This window comes from Sylvia atricapilla, chromosome 23, assembly GCF_009819655.1.
Source record: "Sylvia atricapilla isolate bSylAtr1 chromosome 23, bSylAtr1.pri, whole genome shotgun sequence".
Classification (NCBI taxonomy): Eukaryota; Metazoa; Chordata; class Aves; order Passeriformes; family Sylviidae; genus Sylvia; species Sylvia atricapilla.
This window is the reverse complement of record NC_089162.1, coordinates 758,210-776,846: the sequence shown is the minus strand read 5'-3', so window position 1 is coordinate 776,846 and position 18,637 is coordinate 758,210. Positions and strand designations below refer to the sequence as shown.

The following is an 18,637-nucleotide window of genomic DNA, read 5'->3' as shown; positions in this document are numbered from 1 at the left end:
TCCAAAAGAATCGTTTGGAGCCGATTCCATCCCGCTTTCCCAGGCGTGTGCATCTGCAGCCTGCTCCGTCATGGTGTCAGTCCTGCTGCAGGGGGAAACGGGTTAACTCGTTTCTAGGTAAGAGTCAGGAAAGAAAATCTCAAAATAAGGAACGATGATTCTATAACGGATATTTGAAACTTCCTCATTTAAAAGGGGGGATTTAAAGTAGCACTTGAGCTCCACTCAGCGTCTCTTTTCGGCTTGACTCCTCAGCAGGATTTTTTTTTTTTTTAAGTTGTGAATTTTTTTCCTTTTTCTTTTTTTTCTTTTTTTTTTTTTTTTCTTTTTTTTTCTTCTTCTTCTTGGTGTGTTGTTTAAAGTCGCTCATAGCGCCAGGAGGGCTCATGGGGTGAGGATGTCCCATGGCCACGAATAATCTGAGCGAACAGCTGGAATATTGATAAGGGGGGAAAACGGAAATCAAATGAAAAGTAGAGGGCAGAGAAGCAAGGGGAAGGAAAGCAAAGCACGTCCTGGAGCTGCGAGCAGCACAGAAGCCCCCTGAGGAAATGCCTGCTTGATGCAGCCTGTCTGGATGGGCTGGGAATTTTAACTTCGGCGCTGCTTTGGATCCAACAAGTTTAAATCTCTCTTCTCCCCGCAAAAGTGCAGCGGCAAAGGCAGAGCTCCACAGCTGGTGGGAGCTTGGCTTTGGTCTCAGCCTGGATCTTTACAAACTGCTCTGCCACTGGCGGAGGGGAAAGGCTCTAAAAGGTGAGTCCTTTCAATCATAGCAATAAGAAGAAGCGATTCTAAAAGTAGTTTAAGAGGCCTTTTTATACCGCGGCTGACGCTGGCAGGGCGAGACGATTGATAAATAATCCACTGCAGACTCTCGAGAACTGGCTCCAAAATATGCAGATGTATTTATTTACATGCACAGGCGTAATTACAGCAGGGAGGTAGAGGAGGCAGGGGGGACGCTAATCAGGGGTAAAGAGGAGAGGAGGGGAAACCAATATGGGAATCCTTGACCCCAGAAAATTTACTGGCGAGGCAAAATTACCTTGTCCCTTTACTCTGCCTGCCCCCACCCCCCGTCGCAAGTTCAGAAGCAAAAGAAACTGGAATGTGTTAGGAGGGAGGACGACAGGAAAAAAAAGAATTGTACTTATCAGAAACACATTGTCCTCTTTAGAGCCGCTCGCCCTCCCGTGCCAGCTGGACGGGCAATAAATACTTTAAAAATCAGTTTAAAGTGGGGTTACGTGCAGATAGCGAATTTTATTTTGCAGTTGTTGGACTGTGGGTTTTGTTGTTGTTGTTGGTGGTTGGTTTTGGGGGTTTTTCCCCCCTTTCCCTTGGCTGCACGGATGGTTCGCTGGCTCCAAAGCACGGAGGTGTCTCGGGGCTTTGCGGGCTCTCAGCGCCGGGCAGCTTCATTAAGGCAGTTGTGTAATTACCCCCGGCGCTGGCTCGGATCACACGCACTCAGCACCGCACAGCTTCTCCCCAAGAGCTCGGAAAAAAGCCCCGAGCCAAGAGCCCGGGCTGCGGGCCGCTGGTGCGCGGCTCCTGGAGCATCCTTCTCCTCCTTCGGCTCCGGGAGCTCCGGGGTCAGTGTGTGCCTCTTCCCCCGAGCCGGGAACACGGGACAGCCCTGGAGCGGAGCCTGGTGTCTGTGAGGCTGCCCCTGATCCTCGGTGACACACCTCTCACACCGAGCGGATTGTGTCCCGCGCCTTCCAGAAGGAATGAGCACCCCGAGAGCATCGGGGAGGACACATAAAATCCGTCTGTGGGATGTTTTGGCGGCTGCGGGTCTGTGACACGCCATCGCGTTTGTCACCGTCGTTGTTAACCTCTGCGTCTCTGTAGGGACCATTTTGGGGGCTGGAGGCAGAACCCGCGTTCATCAGGAGTTCATCAAGTCTTAGGAGTACAGAAAATCCGGTGGGGTGCCTTGAGCCTGAGAGAAAGGCTGAGCAGGACCCGAACTACAAACGGGATTAACAACCCTGAGCGCTCTTTTAATATTTGCAGCGATGCTTCCTTTCGGAATAGATTTTTAATTTATGGTTTAATTATTGTTAGTGAGGAAGGTTCCTTAAATCAGCGGGGGCTGGCGGGTTAATGGCTCGGGATGGTTTCAATGAGCCAGGAAAGGCAACTGCCCCTCGCTCAGCCAGGGGAAACCTTGGGGTACGAGTCAATGGGGTTAACTAGGCTCGACATGAAAACACGAGTATTTCAGCTGGCTTTTAATTGTTGGCTAAGAAATTCAGTTAATCAAATGTCAAACGTTTCCCTCTGCTCTGGTCAAAAGTGAAGAAGGCTCTTTTCCTGAGGAGGAAGGAGAATCCAAAGGAAAAAGCGAACTGGTTTTAAAAAGAGAAATAAATCCCTGCTCTGTGAGTCTCTTAGTTGATTTTAGTTACTGTGTTGATGTGGTTCTCTGTCCTTTAAAAATGTTAAATGTAAAACTTAAATGCTTGATCATTCCACTCTAAATTTTATGATCAATCTTATCATTTAAACCAGGCTTTATTCCTTTATTTTTCTATTTGCATATATATGACTGGGAGTATTTTTATTATTTATTTCAGGTCAAATTTAGGACCTTTAAATATATCTAATAAACAAGTAAGGATGTTTCAGACTGTACCAGACACTTCGTCTTACGTCAAGGTAAGACATGACAGCATCTTTAAACAGGTAATGTCAAAAATTACAATCCTCCCAAATTCACACTCGTTTGTATTGGTTGAAAAGCTCATTCACTTTCTCACCGAATTTAGCAGGAAAAAAGTCCCTTGATCCTCAGTGGGAGAAGGGTCAGACCGAAATATCAAATTCATTGTTTTGGAAATGTGCAGGGTTGAGTCAGAAGTTGTATCGTCGGGGACAAACAATGAGTCCAAGCGAGCTTGTCTTTTATCCTTCATTGCTGCTGGGTTTGCTGAGTTATCCTATAGTCAGTCCTAAATTCCAGTGTGGTCCTGCTTTATTGCTCTGGAACCAACACAACCATGGCGCTGTGCTACCGGGTTATATCCCAGAGTTCTGTCATAGTGGTTCCTTGGATTTCCTTCCTATTTTCTGCTTTCCCAGCCCCCCCTGGTCCTGAACCAGAGCTAAATCTCATTTCTCTTCTCTGCTGGGCCAGCTCCTGATGTCCCCATGCAGGATGATCTGTGGAGTTGTGTGGTTTCTGAAAGGTCCATTTCAAAACGGATTTAGAGGGGGAAAATATTGAAGGAGTTAAAGACAAACATCTCTCTCGGTTGCTGAGGCAATGCATTGGCACACCAGGCAGTGCTGTGTAACACTGGCATGTTTTTTCTCTGCTCCTGATGGTTCTTTCTGTTCTTGAATATTTCCACGCAATTTAGTGGGAAATTAACTTCAGTTGTTTTGGTTTTTAACTGATATTACCAGATCTTGCACTCTAAATACTTGTTTGCATTTATTTATTTCTTTATTTACTTGTTTATTTATAACTTTAAGAATGGATCTTACTATGTATTTTAATGGGCCACTTCTGCCTCTTTCATTTTTAAAGATTAAAACAAAAACCAAAGCAGGGTTGGCACAGTCTTGTCCCTTTATACCTCACTGAGCTCTATATTATATTTGACATCATATAGGGTTTTTTTTTTTCACAACAGCTCCCAAGAATGTAAATAAACCAAGCCTGGGACATCTGGGTTACACGTTTGAGGCAAACCCTGCATGCAGCAGCACTCAGGGAAAATCTAAACCACAAGCCTCTCCTGTCAGTGAAGAAACACAGGAGGGTGTTAACTAGAGCTGGGTGGATAATTTGTAATGAATAATTTATTACAGGAATTTGGTCACTCTTTTTTTCCCCCCCTTTCCCTCTTTCAATGATCTGTGCCCCAAATGGGGTTTTCATGTGCATCCACATTGTTGGGGATGATCCACGGAATGATTCCTGTGAATAATCCGAGGTTATGGCTCAGTTTGGGCAGCTCGTTGGGACAATCAGCAAGGGAAATGCAAGCTTGGGATGATCCAAGTCATGTGGCACTGGGTGAGCCTGTGCAGCTGCTCCATATTTCTACAACAAATCCAACCAAGAATGGGCAGGATTCCCCATCGGGCTGACATCCCCCCAAATCCCCCAAACTCTCATCTCAGTGTTTCAGGGAATGTTGGTGAGTTAATTTTGCTCATTAAGTTCACATAGCTCTGGACTAGGTTCTGGAACAACAGAAATTGTGGAAAACAACAGAAATTCAAGTCTGGGGAGGGCAAATCCCCTCCGAGTTCAAGGGAAAGAAGATGCTCCCCAGTGTGGGGCTGGCTGTGGCCAGCTGGAGCCGGGGGATGTGGGGAATGCCACATCGGGGTGCTGTGTTTGCCATGAGGAGATGAAGGCCCTGGGACATCCCTTGGTGTCGTGTCACTGCCTTGGGTTGGGAGGCAGAGGCAGGGCTGCTCCTGTTAGGAGCAAAATTCCTTTGGAATCAAGTGGAACTGAGACCCAGGCCTGAATACCTGAACATTCCAGCAGGAGTTTCAGACCCAGGCCTGAATAACTGAACATTCCAGCAGGACTGAGGGAGCCTGTCCCTGTCTGTGTTGGGGCAGCCCCCTCAGGAAGTGCAGTCCTGCTGGCAATAGGCTGGGACAGAGTTCTCTTCCCAGAAGTTTGTGCCATATCCACCAGGAAGAGCTCCCCAGGTGGGGCTCAACAGCGTGGAGGAAGGGAAGAGCTGTGGGATGCTGGACTCTGCCTCTAAGACAACCCTTCCTCCTCAGCTGATGGGATTTTGGGCATGGCTCTGTTATTTTGTCTGCAGAGCTTCTCCCACACCGAAGTCACTGGGGAAATTAATTGTTCCTGAGCTTAAAAAAATCAGCAGGATTTTGATGAAGTCTGATCCAAAATCTCCTGGAGACAAAGGAAATGTCTGCCATGGACTCTCAATGGTTTGGGTTGGGCAGCTCTTCCCGGTGGGACCAACTGGTACCTGGGCAGCTCATTCAGAGCTGTGCACAAGGGTGGGAACGTGGTGAAATTCAGGGAAGTTTGAACCTTGAACACACGGGTGAGGTCAGTCTCTGCCCCTCTGACTTTGGTGGCAGCTTCCAGTGACCCAAACACATCCAGAAACAGCAGAGAGGTTCTGACAGTGTCTGGCTCCTTCACAGAAGAGCTGGGATTGAATGTTCCAGGCGGGGGAAATGTGGGTATGGATCCACTCCCTGGAGGGGTGATCTCAGCGCTCCGGAGCAGGACACCTCCACTCTCCACTGCTGCATTTCCCCATCTTCAGAGTGAGTGCAGCTGAACAAGGTCCCGCTGACAGTCTCCTGCCTTCCTTCTTTTCCTGTTGCCCCACACTGACCTGGGAGGGCTTCCAAAGCTCTGGGGAGCACAAAGATTGCAAAACAGAAGATTGGGAGATGATTGAGTCCCAATCTCTCTCCTTGTCTAGTGTGATTATTGTTATTATTATTATTATTCATGCAATTCCTTCTCCACAAAACATTATTTGCTGTCTCATGGAAGGGAGAAGTATTTTCTTTGTTACTTTTGTGCGACGTGTACACCACCCCTTCCAGAAAAAGGGAGATTGGGATTGATCCTCTCTACAAATCCTTCCCAAGAGATGGACAATGTGCATTGACTTCAGGGCTACTCTGTGCCTTGGACAGAAAATGCCTCATCTCTCTGCGCTGCAGCCCGGAGTGGGCAGCCACAGGGTATTCCTCAGGAATTCCCAGGAGGAACAAATTCACCAAATATCCTGTGAGCACCTTCAGGCCACGGGGCTCTTGTCACGGCTTTGCAAATGCAGGATGAGGGGTGAACTGAGGTGAGGGAGCTGCAGGAAGCAAAGAAGGATTTCATTCTAAAATGCTTTAACAAGGATTTTTATGTGGAGTCTCTTGGACTGGAGCTTCTCAGTGCTGTAACCTCCATTTCCATCACAGAGCAGAAGGGTTATCAAAAGGGCTGATAACAGATCCCACAGAACTCCTGAGAGGGGAACCCAATCCCACAGAACTCCTGACAGGGGAACCCAAGCTTCTCTCTCATACCCACTTCTTGTAGGGGTTTTAATTCAATGGAGGGCTAGGGATTTGTAGAAATAAAAAAAATATTTTGATGCTTCATGGCTCATTCTACACAACCGTTGAAGAATTTCTATTCTCCAGACCATTAGGGACTGACCGATCTGCAAGTATTTAATAACTCACAGTGTATCAGAGGGTGCTAATCTCATCTAAACACGAGGACTTGACTTTAGAGAATGAAACATGGAATATAATTGGGAAATTAAAAGACAGCACTGGAATCCTGACTGGAGGGATATGGAAAGAATTAGGGCGATAAGCAAAGCGACATGACCTCTGAGTTCTGATTTTTTAAATCATTGCCATTGTGACGAGCTCCTCCAGGTCACAGCAGCCCTCGCTCCCCTCCTGCCCCTCCGCTCTGTACTTTCAGATGTGTGTAAAGGCGGCACAAGGATAATTCGGGAGCTTCAGCCGCGCTTTTCTTCTGCCCTTGAGCAACATCCAAACGCTTCGTGTCCCTCCTTATCGCCTCCTCCTCGCACACTCAGCGCTTCTGCTTTCGCTTCCCGTGCCCTGCCCTCCTCGGGCAGCCCGGGGCCGGGGCCAGCCTCTCCCTTCCCTGCTCCAGGATCCCCTTCTCTGCTCCTGGAGCTCCTTTCCTTCTCCTGGTTCCCCTTTCCTGCTCCTGGAGCTCCTTTCCTGCTCCTGGAGCTCCTTTCCTGCTCCTGGATCTATTTTCCTGCTCCTGGAGCTCCTTTCCTGCTCCTGGAGCTCCTTTCCTGCTCCTGGAGCTCTTTTCCTGCTCCTGGAGCTCTTTTCCTTCTCGTGGAGCTCTTTTCCTTCTCCTGGAGCTCCTTTCCTGCTCCTGGATCTCTTTTCCTGCCCCTAGATCTCTTTTCCTGCTCCTGGAGCTCCTTTCCTGCTCCTGGATCTCTTTTCCTGCTCCTGGAGCTCCTTTCCTGCTCCTGGATCTCTTTTCCTGCCCCTAGATCTCTTTTCCTGCTCCTGGATCCCCTCCTGCTCCTGGCATTTCCCCTCCCGGGGCAGTCTCCACTCCAGCCCCGCCAGCTCTAGGGCAGACTTTGCAGGGCAGTCCCTTGGAGAAGGAGGCGAGGAGCGGGAGGTGGCAGCGGCTGTCCCGGCACCAGCCCCGCATTTCCCTGCCCCGTGCCGTGTGTGCGGTGACCCGGGCTGCCCCGCTGCCCCTCGCCAGCTCCTGCCGCCGCAGCACGAGGGTGGCTTTTGCTCCGGGACACGATCTCTGGGCAGGCGCCGGGGTCTCGCTTTAAGCCCGGCTTTAACGCAGCCATAAGGTTTGTGGTGCAGCACAAAGGAGGATATTCATGGAGGGAAAAGGGGCTGCGTGGCTGGGAACAATATTGGGTTTGTTCTTGCTCCCCTTCCGTCTGGAAAGTTTACAGAAGCCCTAAAGAGAGAGACAGGGAGTAAATTCTTTTTTTTAAGGACAAAACAGTGAAGTTTTCTTTGGAGCGGGCACTGCCAAACCCTGGCACGGCCACGTCCCTTTCCCGCTGAGGAGGAGCAGAGGACAGGTCTCCAAGAAAGAATATCCCGGGATTTCGTTTGGTTTGCAGCGGGATCGGTGCCCGGGGGACGGAGCGAGGGGAAGGCGGCAGGGGTCAGCCCGCAGGTGCTCGGGGATGCGCGGGTGGAGCGGGCAGAAACCGGCCCGTGCTCCCGGGAACAGCTGGAGAACCTGACCCCGGCAGGACAGTGAAAACCAAAGCCTCCCTGGACTGCTTCTTCCTCACTCCGGGTGCTGATGCTCCTACTGAGTGCATCCTCCCGCTCTTTATCCGTTTCGGCTTATTCCTTTTCCCCTTTTGCCCATTGCCGGCGTCCCGGAGGGTTGCAGTCCTTGTCCCCCGGGCTCGGGAGGACGGGACAGGCACCTCCAGAGAGCTGGGGACTGCAGGAGCTTCGGGGGCACAAGCTGCTGGGAACTCCGTCACTCGCCCTCGGCCATCACTAATTACGTTTACACCAAATCGGTTTTCTTTCTTTCCCTTTCTGACACCCATTTCTCCGGCCACAAACGCTGCTAAATTGTCAGCCTTTAGCAAGTCGTTGATTAACGCCTTAAGACAATTTGGTGCTTAAGGATTTAGGTCTTGTTGGCACCGACCTCTCTAAAGAGAGAAATCCCTCTCCATGTGGCCGTGTCCTGCCTTTCCCCGTGCTCAGCGCCCGCGCTGCGTGGGGAAGGGCTGGCATTGTTCCTTCAAGACACGGCTTCAATTTAAGTGGATGTGGGAGAAAAGTTCTTTTTCTCCTGGAATTGTGGCATGTTGGAGCTTTCTAAAATAAACCGGGCACAAATGATGAGCTTTTCCAGGGACCTCCGTCTTTAGACAGCAGCAACCAGCCCCCCCTCGCAGCTCTGCGACCTTTTAATGGCTCCATTCTTTCCCAATTTACAGAAATCCCCCCCTCCCAATACGCTGGGTCCAGGGAATTTTGTATTCCAGCCCCTCCTGTGCTCTCCCAGCCCCGTGTTTAGACGAGAGGAGGTGTGGAGGGAAAGGGGAGCAAAACTGGAAGAAAAGAGAGAGTGAATGTTAAAGGGGAAAAATGCTTTAAATCTTTCCTGTAAATCTCCAAATATATGAAGACTAAGGAACAAATTCAAAGCAGGCACGGTCGCCTGAAGAGAAGTTAGACAGAAATATTCTGTTCCATTCAAGCGCATCAAGGGTCTCGCTGAAGTCTTGTTTGGCTAAGGTCAGACGAGACTGGGTTCTCCAATAAAAATAAATCTCAAATTAATTATGGCCTCAAGCGAGGGGCCAGACGTTCGGAGCTAGTGCACTGCAGTCTGTTTTTCTGGCCTTCAGTATTTTTGGGTTTTGTGCCTCAGCTTTTCAATAATTGCGGGGTGGGGGAGGAGGGCGGGCGGGGGCTGTTTTATTGGGACACGGAACTCAAATAAAAGCAGCCAGGACACCCCTGGCTCGCCCCTCATTGCGGCGCAGCTTCAAAGCTACTGCATCTTCTCCGTCTCACTTTTAAGACATTATGTTTTACTTAGTACCGATTAGCGGGAATAACTTCCCGGCTTCAGGTTCCCAGATCTCCTGGGCTGTTCCCGTGGGGAGGAGGGACCCGATCCTTCAGTTCTGCGCCTGCAACACTCTCCTCATTCCCTTTTATTGCTGCAGCTCAGAAGCGGACGTTTGCCCAATTAGTTGGGTCTAAAATTGGGATTCTTTTCTGGGGATCAAATCCCGGGGCTGCAGTTTGGGCTTTTTTTTTTTTTTTTTTTTTTTTTTTTTTTTTTTTTTTTTTTTTTCTTGTAAGAACGAGGGCTTAGAAAATAAATAAACAACGTCGCGTTTTTCTCCCCGCGATGGGGTCGGTGCCAGAGGAAAGTCGGAGCCGGGGATTTTAAACGTTCACTGGAGCTGGGGGAGAGTTTCCCTCCAGTGAAGGCTGGAGCGGGATAAACCCCGGCCCCTGCAAGTTCAGACTGATGGGAATTGTACCTACTTCTAGTGAGAATAGAATGGATGTTGCCTAGAAAGCAGTGTTATTAGATATATAACACACACAGTGCACCCAGCGCGAGTTGTGTGAATACACGTGTATTGAGAAGTCCTTTAAAAAGGAGGACACTTCGTCGTATTTAGTGGGAAATGAGGCACTTTCTAGCCACGAACGGATGCTGGGGATTTTTTTGAGCTCCCCTCTCCTGTGACCGCGTTAGTTCACAGCGACGTTCCAGGCTGGGCTCAAGGAGAGCTCAGCTGATGGCTTGGGGCCAGAGAAGGTGACTGACACCAATCCCATCTCCCACCCTCGGACAGGCCGGTTCCCAACCTGCAGCGGGGCTCGGGAAGGTTTGCGCTGTGTTTATTCTTAGGGAATAACCGGCTTTAATTATGAGGTGATGCCCGCTATTCCCGAGTGGGTAACAGCCAGAAAATCCAGATCTTTGGGGTTCCGCGAGGGGCTGGCACCGAGCTACACCGAGGGGTGACTCCTTTGGGTCCGGACACGGAACAGCTCCAGGCCACATCCCCCTAGTGGCTCCTCATTCCTTTCGCTCGGGGCGAAGGCGGAGTTTTCACCTTGTCCGTGTGGGGCTGCAGCCGCTGGGACCCAGCCCTGAGCACGGCCACAGGAGCCCGATCCCTTCAATTAATAGTGAACTAATTAAAAACGCGGCTGGACAATTCCGTTCCATTCATTAACGGAGTGAAAGAGAAAACTAAAACCGATACTAATAATAATTGAGGAGTAACTGATTTCTACCAGCCTATCCCGATGTAAGCACTGGAAATCTCCCGTGGTTGCCAAGATCAAATGATTTTCCAGATGTCTGGTGATGACCACCTCAAACAGACCCTAATTCCTTTGCTGTACTTACACGTGCATCTACAGGGAGAGTAACAATCCAGAGTGGCGCAAAGTGCTCAGCCCCGTGCCCGCCTCTCCCCTGCCTGTCTCGGCTCCCTTCTTCTTGGTTCAGTGCAGTTGAAGAATAGTTTAAAAGTCAGTTAGATAGCAGTTAAATACTCAGTTAAATAACGGTTAAATACCCAGAGTCACGGCACAACCACCTAGGATGATTCAGAGCTTGGCATACACAGTTACGAATATCCCAGCCTTTTCCAAAATGCATGGCATAACTTCAAAGGTGGCTTTGGGGTTGGTTTTGAGGTTTTTCGTGGTTTGTTTGTTTAGGGCTTGTTTTTTTGGGGGAGGGAGGAGATGTGGGAAATAATTAAAACAAAAACAGAAAGAAAAAATAAAACAAAGCTTTTCTTTTTCGTTATTTGGGATGAAAATAGCAGATTGTTCGGATCGTCTTTAGAATGTGCAACACCTTCGCACATTCCCTTATCTCCTGGATTCTCCCAAATGTTGCTTTAGAGCAAACACAGGCGGAAAAGCTCGGAGCATCCGTGACAGACCCGGCATCACAAGTGACCTGAGCAGGCTCCGTTCGAGTCATCCCCAGACTTGCAAAATAAGCCCCTGCGGGTCACGGTGCCCGGCTGGCTGTAAAATGCAGAGTTGGGTTCCTAAAATATCTCCCGGTGGGATGGCGGGGGTCTGTTTGGCATCTCGCCGCCCTTGGGAGCGCCGGGGACGCGCGGCGGGGGCCGGGTTTGTTTGTCCCTTCAGCCCGGAGCTGGGCTCTGCGGGTTTTGAGGCTGTTGAGCTCAGGGGGTTTTGAGGGTGTTGAGGTCCTCTGCCGTGATCTGGGCACGTTTTCAGACGGTTTTCTCCCCATCCCCAGCTGTCCCCCACTGGCGGTCCCGCAGCCCCGACTCAAAGTGCCCCGAGAGGTCGGTGGGGGACAGAGGCTCCTTCCAGGGGATTTTTTCCCCTTTCTTTTAGCGGTTGAGATCCTCAACCTGTCCTCTCCCTCAGCCCTTGCCCCCACCCGCGTTGCTTGTCGGGGCTGGTGGGGAGCGTTTTCTAGAGAGGGAACCATCTGGGCTTTGGAAGGATGCGTTTCACTCTTCCCTTTAACCTCTCGCTTTTCTGGTGGCTGCAGCCTCCTGCCATGTGGGAATGCCGAGAGGGGAGCCGGCACCGGCGTGTTGCCGGGAAAAGCAACAGGGATGAGGAAAGCAAAGGGTTAACCGTGATTTCTTTTAATTGAGCTCCAGTTTTGTGGCCCTAGGCAAGGGGGGACCTGACCCCGCTAGCAGCATCCAGATGTGCAGCTCTCGGGGGAGCGCGGCGCAGGGCCCGGGGCACACGGCAGAGGCCGGGGCCGAGGGGAGGCGGCCGGGCTGTCCCTGCGCTCCCCCTTCACCTCCCGGCTGCAGGCGGCCTCAATCGCTGCCGAGCAGCGAGCCAAAAAACCTCCGGGTCTGGTCACGTTCAGCCCCGTGTCTGCATCCCAACTGAAAAATTGTAGCTGAATTGATGAGGCTGATTTCAGAGGAGGGGGAGGGAGGAGAGGGAGGGGCAAGGGGGATCTGTGGCTCTCTCCTGGCCGCTTCGGGCTTGGAGAAATAAAGTCTTAATAAAGCATCTCTGCCGCAGCCGGGGAGAAACACTGGTGGCATTATTGCGTTTCCCTTTTGGAAGGGGCAGGGGCAGGATAACTTCGGAGATAATTTTGCTTCTCCTCATCCCCTTCCCCGTGGCTGGACTAAAGACAGGGGGAAACAAAAAGCCTGGACACGACTGGCACTGGACAAGGTAACGCTCCGCACGGCCGGGCAGGGTGTCCTCCTGCCCTGACACTTTTCTTTCTTGCCTTCCCCCTCCTTTCCCCTGTGCTCTGTGGGAATGGGGCAGAGGGGCCGCCCCGGCTGTTGCCTGATGTGTTCCGCCGTGGTTATTTTGGCAAGGGGGGGGGAGCGGGGGACGTGGACAGGCGGGTATTGTCTCCTTCCCCCGGCTCCTTTGGAAGGCTTCGGCTTTTCCCGGAAAAAGGAAAACGCGCCTTTCTCCTCTGCCGCTGGCTCCGCTTTGAATGAGAGGGAGAATCGCACGTCAGGGGCTCGCCAGGTCTGAAGCGACGTTTCAAGGCTGCTGGCTCAGGGGGTTTGTCTGCTGCGCCCGTCAGGACCCGGCGCCGGAGCGCTAAATTCCGCTGTTCCGAGCATTATTGTGAGGTTTTGACATTTTTATCAAGGCGGGCGTGTTCCCCCCTGCTCTGAGGGGGTTTAACATCTCAGCGAGGAGCTGGCACTGTGAGAGGAGGCTGGGAAAGGGCTCCCAGCACCTGAAAGGAAGGCTGGAAAACCATCGGTCCCGGTGCTTCCCCTGCCGAGCCCCGTGTCCCACCCCGCGGGAGGAATGCCAGTGAGGGCCGGGGGCGAAGGCGGCTCTGTCCCATCGCCGGGCACTCTGTCTGTCTGTCTGTGTGTGTGTGTGTCCTGCAGAAGTGCCCTCACCGCTCTCTCCGGGCACGGCTGAGCCAGGGCTCACGCTCTATGCTGGGAGGCGTGAAGGAGAGGGCTCGAAATATGCTTTAAAGACGTTTTAATCGCCAGACTTTTTTTCTTTCCTCCCCTCCGCCTGCCGTCACCGAATTGCGTTTACGGTCTTCTCCCTTTAATTTTTCCCGTTGACTGGAAAACGCATTAATAAAAAAATCTGTGGGAAGAGACGGAAATTCAGTGAGTCAGGCTAAAGCTGCTCCAGCCAAAAAAAAAAAAAAAAAAAAAAAAAAAAAAAAAAAAAAAAAAAAAAGCAAAACCCCACGTTAAACTAAACGGAGGATTATAGAGGCTGGCTGCCACGGGCTGGGTGCGAGGCAAGGTCTGCGCTGGCCGGGCAGTCCCAGCGACAAACAAGAGCTGTGACAGAGGTGGCTATTGTTCTGCCCCTTCTTATCTAAATGGAGCAAATATCCTGTATGTAAAAAATATATATTTTCATCTAGAAGGCAGGACCAGCGCAGAGACGAAGGTTTCCTCCTCAATGACTTCACTTCCCAAAATTAGCAGAAAAAAACGTTTCATCCGGTTAACTGTCTCTTTTTCGCTCTGCTGCAACAACCAAAGTTAAAAAAAGAGAGAGACCGAGAGAGAGAGAGGGAGGGAGAGAGAGAGGGGGAGAGGGGGTACGTACAGAGCAACAAAACCGCTGGGAAGGCAGCGAGAAGAGCTAAAAGAGAGAGAAGGATAAAAAACTTCAGGAGGCGTCAGTCGCAGGCTAAACCGGGTCAATGTGTGGAATATTGCTGGTCCCGGCTGGAAGTTATTCCCGATGGACGGCACTATTAAGGTAAGGGGCCGGGAGGGGCTGGGGTCCCCTCGGGCCGGGGGGCTCCGGGAAGGGGCGCGGGGCTGGGGGCCGCCTCCGGCCGGGCTCTCTCCTCCTCCTCCTCCTCCTCCTCCTCCTCGGCTCTCCCGCGGGGGCTCTCCCGATCTCCCCGGTGCTCGGCGCTTCGCAGCCGGCTCGTAGCCCGGAGCGGGGCCCGAGGAGGGCAGGGGCCGTGCCCGGCTCCGGGGGCAGTGGCAGTGGCAGCTGCTGTCCCCGGCTGTGCGGGTGTCCCGGCCCCGGTCCCCCGCCCGGGCCTGCCGCGGGGCTCTGGTTCTGGTGGTCGCCGGTTTCCTCTGGTAGCTTTTTTGGGGTTTTTTGGCGGGGAAAAAGCCCCGGGCTGGAGGAGAAATATCACCCTAGCTTGGGGGAAAGGGAAGCAGAGTGTGGCAAATAAACCACCAACATAACCAACTTCTGGTGGCCTTGAGCAACAGGGACGATGCTGGGGCTGGGGGAGCAGTTCCCCTCCTGGCCAGCCGGCCGCTGCTTCAGCCCCTGGAAAGATAAACCGAGCCCTGCCGAGCTCCCCGAGGTGCTCCTCCAAGGCCAGGCAGCCCAGGGCAAGACTTGGGGCACCCGTGTGTGGTTCTGCCGGGCTCTCCTTGGGGGAGCGCTGCGGAACAGGAGCAGCTCGAACAGAAGAGCCTTGAAGCGAGAGACGCTGTGGGTGTGTTTGGGTTGGAGGATTTCGAAAGATGCCTATCGCCTGGCTGGGTGGGGTGTCGTGCTCGTCTTTAGAAGTGCTCCTATTTTTGCTTTTTTTTCTCTTCTTTTAATTTTTTTTTTTTAATTTATTTTGCTGACCTGGGTAAAACGAAGCTGCAAACGGGCAGGAACTGAAACTGTCTCCCTTAGATTGCAGCTTGTGACAAGTGCATGGTTTTGGAAGGGTCTTAAGAGAAGGGGAAGGGAAGGAGATGGGCAGGAAGAGAAAATGGAAAGAGGAAAGAGAAAGGGAATGAAAGGATGAATGTCAGAAAGGAAGGGAGAAAACAGGAGTGTTGAAAGCACAATATTTGGCAGGTATGGCTGGAATAAGACAGGTTTTCCCGTCCACCTCCTCAGATCTGTAGCAGAAGTAACCTGGGCCTCATTCAGGATATATTTAATGCACCACAACTTTCTTTGATTTGTGGAGCCCTAAATACTCTGCAGTGAAAGTGCAGAAATTCCCCATCTGTGCCTTGCTGGGTGCACACATGGATGTGCCTTCCTGCCCATCCATCCCCTGAGCAGGGCCCATTCCCCTCTCCTGTAACTCCTGTAACTCCTGGAGCCCCGGGAGCTGCTGCTCTCCCCCGCTGCACGGAGCTGCTCCCCCCGGGCTGCGGTTTGGGGATGAGGAACTGCGACACCCCGCGCTCGGCTCAGTCACGTTGGAGGCTGCGGCCGAAGGAGGAACTCGGCCACATCCCAGGTCACTGCCCCGGCCTGGGCCTGCCCTCGGGCTGCTCTGCCTCTGCCCTGCTGCCCTGCCAGGCCAGGAATCCTGACGCTGCCGGGGCTGGGACAAACAGGATCCTGAGACAGGATCTCCTCCTGGGCTCCTGCACGGAGCCACTCCAGGAGCAGCAGCACTTTGCCGGTCCCAGGGTCTGTTTGTGCCTCTGACAATGGACCCTCTTCGTGTGCCGGGCACTGAGATCAGTGCTCCTGTCCTGCCCCAAGGATTAGCTGTGACTTGCTGTAGATTTTCATGCTGGGCAGAAAACAGTGGGTTCCAGGGAGTGCCAGCCCCCCACACAGAGATTTGCTGTGGGAAAGGGTGAGACCCCCTTGTCTGGCTTCTCACAGGTGATGGGCAGCACAAGAGGATGTGGCTTGAGATGCTGCAATGTTTTTGGTGTGCTGAGCTCTGTGTTGACCTGTGTTGCAGGGTGGGTCTGTCTCTGAGGGCACAGCAAAACAAACCTGGGCACATCCAGTGCAAAGCAATTTAACAGCAGTCGTGCCCTCAGCTCTGCTCTCCCATGTAGGCATTGGTTTATCCCAGAGCTCTGCATTTGTGTTGGGAAAAATATGGCAGAAGGTTGCACATCAGTGACTGGAGAGCTCGAAAAACACCGAGAAAGGTTCTTTCATCATCTACAGCAAGAACATAGGGCGGGCCCAGATGAAATCTGAGTTCCGGCATGGGGAAAGGCGCTTCCCACCCCGAACTGAGAAATATTCCTGTCCTTGGGGAGGACAAGTGCTAGATTTGGGACAGAGCTGTTCCCTCCAGGTGATTTTGTTCTTGAGCAATTTAAATTTGACAGGTGACTTTTTTAAGTCTATGCAATACTATTCCACAGACTAATTGTTTTGATTGAGCTGAAGCCTTTACCTGCAGACTGGCAGATGTAGGGGTCTGGGTCCAGCCTACTTGGCAAATCTCTCTCTTTGCCTGCAACCTCCAATATTTGGCTTGTACTTTCCTCTTCATCTTTTTTATCAGAAAGAGTCTGGATGACTCTCTTACAGCCAGTTTTACCTCCCTGGAGCAATTTACTGCTCACCTGCCCAGCAGTAGATGAAGGGATAAATCCACTGGAGCCTTGAGCTGTCTCAAGGGCTCAGAGCCACACTGGAGAAACAGGGCAGGGTCAGAGAATAAATGTGGTTGGGATGATCCTTGTGGACATGGATCCCTTGTGGACAAGTTGCGTGCAAGTGAGAATTGAGAATTGAGTTGTCCTCAGGCCTTCAACCCAAACAGAGAATTCCATGGATATAAACATAAAATGCAGGACCAGCTGAGGATTTTAAGTCTTTGTTCCCCACCATGCACTAGCTGACATCACAGGTGACAGTGCTGAGCCAGTGCACCACAAAAATGAACACATTTGTATTATTCACAAAGGATTATTTATCTTGAAGGGAATCAGATCACCTGCTGAGGAGGTTGGTGACGAATTTTGCTGCATTCTGTAAATAATCTGTGTAATACCTGCCATGAGTGGAACTGGCTGTCTAGGGAAGTGCCCCCTGGAGCAATGCTTCCAAGAGCTCTGGGGAGGAAGAAGTGCAGGAAATCTTTCTGAGTTATTTCCACCTTCTGTTCATAATCTACCAACAGCACTGGCAGATGATGATGGGAGCCAGTGAAACTCCAGATTCTTGGGTTTGCACTAATTTTAAATAGTCACCAACATTTTTATTGCGCCTCTAAACATTCAAATCCCATCTTCTTTGGGTTAACACCTCCCTTTGACTGACTTGCATTGTGTTCGGGGGACTTGGGTTTTATTGTCTCACAATAAATCAAAAAAAGGCACATCTCATCAACAGCAAGATGCTCATGCATGGCCTTCCTCACAATAACAAATGGTGTGGTTTCAAACTGGTTTAATTGTTTCAGTTCCACTTTATGTGTGGAGAATAACTAAAGCAAATATACTTGCCAGAGCTTGCCTGTTCATAAAAAAGCACATGTTTTGTGGCTGTTGCCTTCTTTCCATGAAGACAAATTTATCCTGATGTTGTGGCCATCAGAGAGTCCCTCTGAGGGACCTTCAGTGAGGATTTTGCATTATTCAAGCTGAGGACAACCGTGTCCTTGAATGGAGGACTCATGTGTTGGCGTTGCCATAGCAAAGGGTGGGGCCGGGTTTTGGAGCAATCAGTGTCGTTTGTGAGCTGGAGGCGTTTGCTCTCGCTCTCTAACTCGGCCATTGGGATCTCAGACTAAGAAAATGTTTCCTTTTTGAGCAATTTTAATGTCTGTTTGGCTCTTTTTAATCACCCCGGCTTCGGCCCCTGAGGGATGGCCTTTCCTGGCTAAAGGGTGTTGACTCCTGGGGCAAGGCTCCTAATCTCCACACTGGAAAAATAATAAATATATCACAAAGATCTGAGCGACAGCAACTTTCCATGTTGCTGTCCCTCAAAAGCAATTTGGAACAAAACCATCTGGAATTTCCAGGGCATGAACAACAGTATTCCTTCCTACCCTAATCCCTGTTCAAAGATACTTATATTGCATAATGACCTTTTAACATCAAAAACTATTTCAAAAGATTTTATGATGGGGTTATTTTGCTGCTGCTGATTCATTTTCCCTTCGAGATCTGTGTGCAAAGGGACATCTCCAGCCTCAGCATGAACCTCCAGCCCTCAGTGTCCTGCTGGGTGCTGCCAGCTCAGTGTTCAGTGCTGACTCCCACTTGCCAGCAAACACTGGGAATGCCTTTTCAAGCCTATAGTGTAATTTTTTTCTGCTCAAAAAATGACGATTGCTCTGAAGAAAACCTTTACCCAACAAAACAATGCAACTGCTTGGATTTGAAGCCCTTGGGGTTTCACTGCAAGGCTTTGAGGAGGTGCTGAGAGCCTGGGGTAGTTTTTTCTTCACCTTCACAGGATGTGGTCACTCGAAGGAGTAGCAATGCATGTCTTGAGGATTTCACGCTTTTATTTTAGTTATTGATTTTAATTTCGGCCTATTCCTTCTGTGAGATGAGTTTCTGTCCCTGCTCACAGCGTTTCTTCCACTGGGAGTTCTGTGGGGTGCGGGACGTGGTTCTTGCAGTGTCACCATCAGGAGCAGCACAGGGGAGGCTGCAGGAGAGTGAGCTCTTAGATGACACCCTGAGAGGTGAGATGTGCTGGGGGAAGGGCACTTTGAGCAAGGTTTGCAGGCAGCAGAGTTTATTTCCTTCAGGTCTCCCCTTCCAGGACTTACAGGAGCTTTTCCTCTTGAGTTCAGCTCCCATCTGCTCCAAAGGGTCAGGTCTAGGACACATGCCTCAGCACAGAGCATCTCCCAGTCTTTTTTTTTTCCACAACCCATCAGTGTTTGAGGTTCTTTTATAGCCCCTCATCAGCTGCCCTTGAAAAACAAAAGTCTCTCCTTGTGCCTGAGTTCACC

General features: G+C 51.0%; 1 protein-coding gene and 1 long non-coding RNA gene across 3 annotated transcripts in view; both read left to right on the top strand.

Moving 5' to 3' along the window:
- The first annotated feature begins 272 nt into the window (after positions 1-272).
- LOC136370973 (uncharacterized) lies at positions 273-10,141 on the top strand. The gene is made up of 3 exons (XR_010745260.1): positions 273-756; positions 2,589-2,670; positions 9,914-10,141. It is a non-coding gene; the product is annotated as an uncharacterized lncRNA (long non-coding RNA).
- A 3,136-nt stretch (positions 10,142-13,277) lies between these two features.
- Positions 13,278-18,637, top strand: part of FLI1 (Fli-1 proto-oncogene, ETS transcription factor) — a 70,194-nt gene continuing 64,834 nt past the window's right edge. Inside the window, exon 1 of one of the 2 annotated variants that reach the window (XM_066334695.1) lies at positions 13,278-13,749. In XM_066334695.1, coding sequence (XP_066190792.1) covers positions 13,732-13,749 — 18 coding nt within the window. In that variant the 5' untranslated portion in view covers positions 13,278-13,731. The remainder of the gene's footprint in view (positions 13,750-18,637) is intronic. The other variant, XM_066334696.1, reaches the window with a different exon arrangement.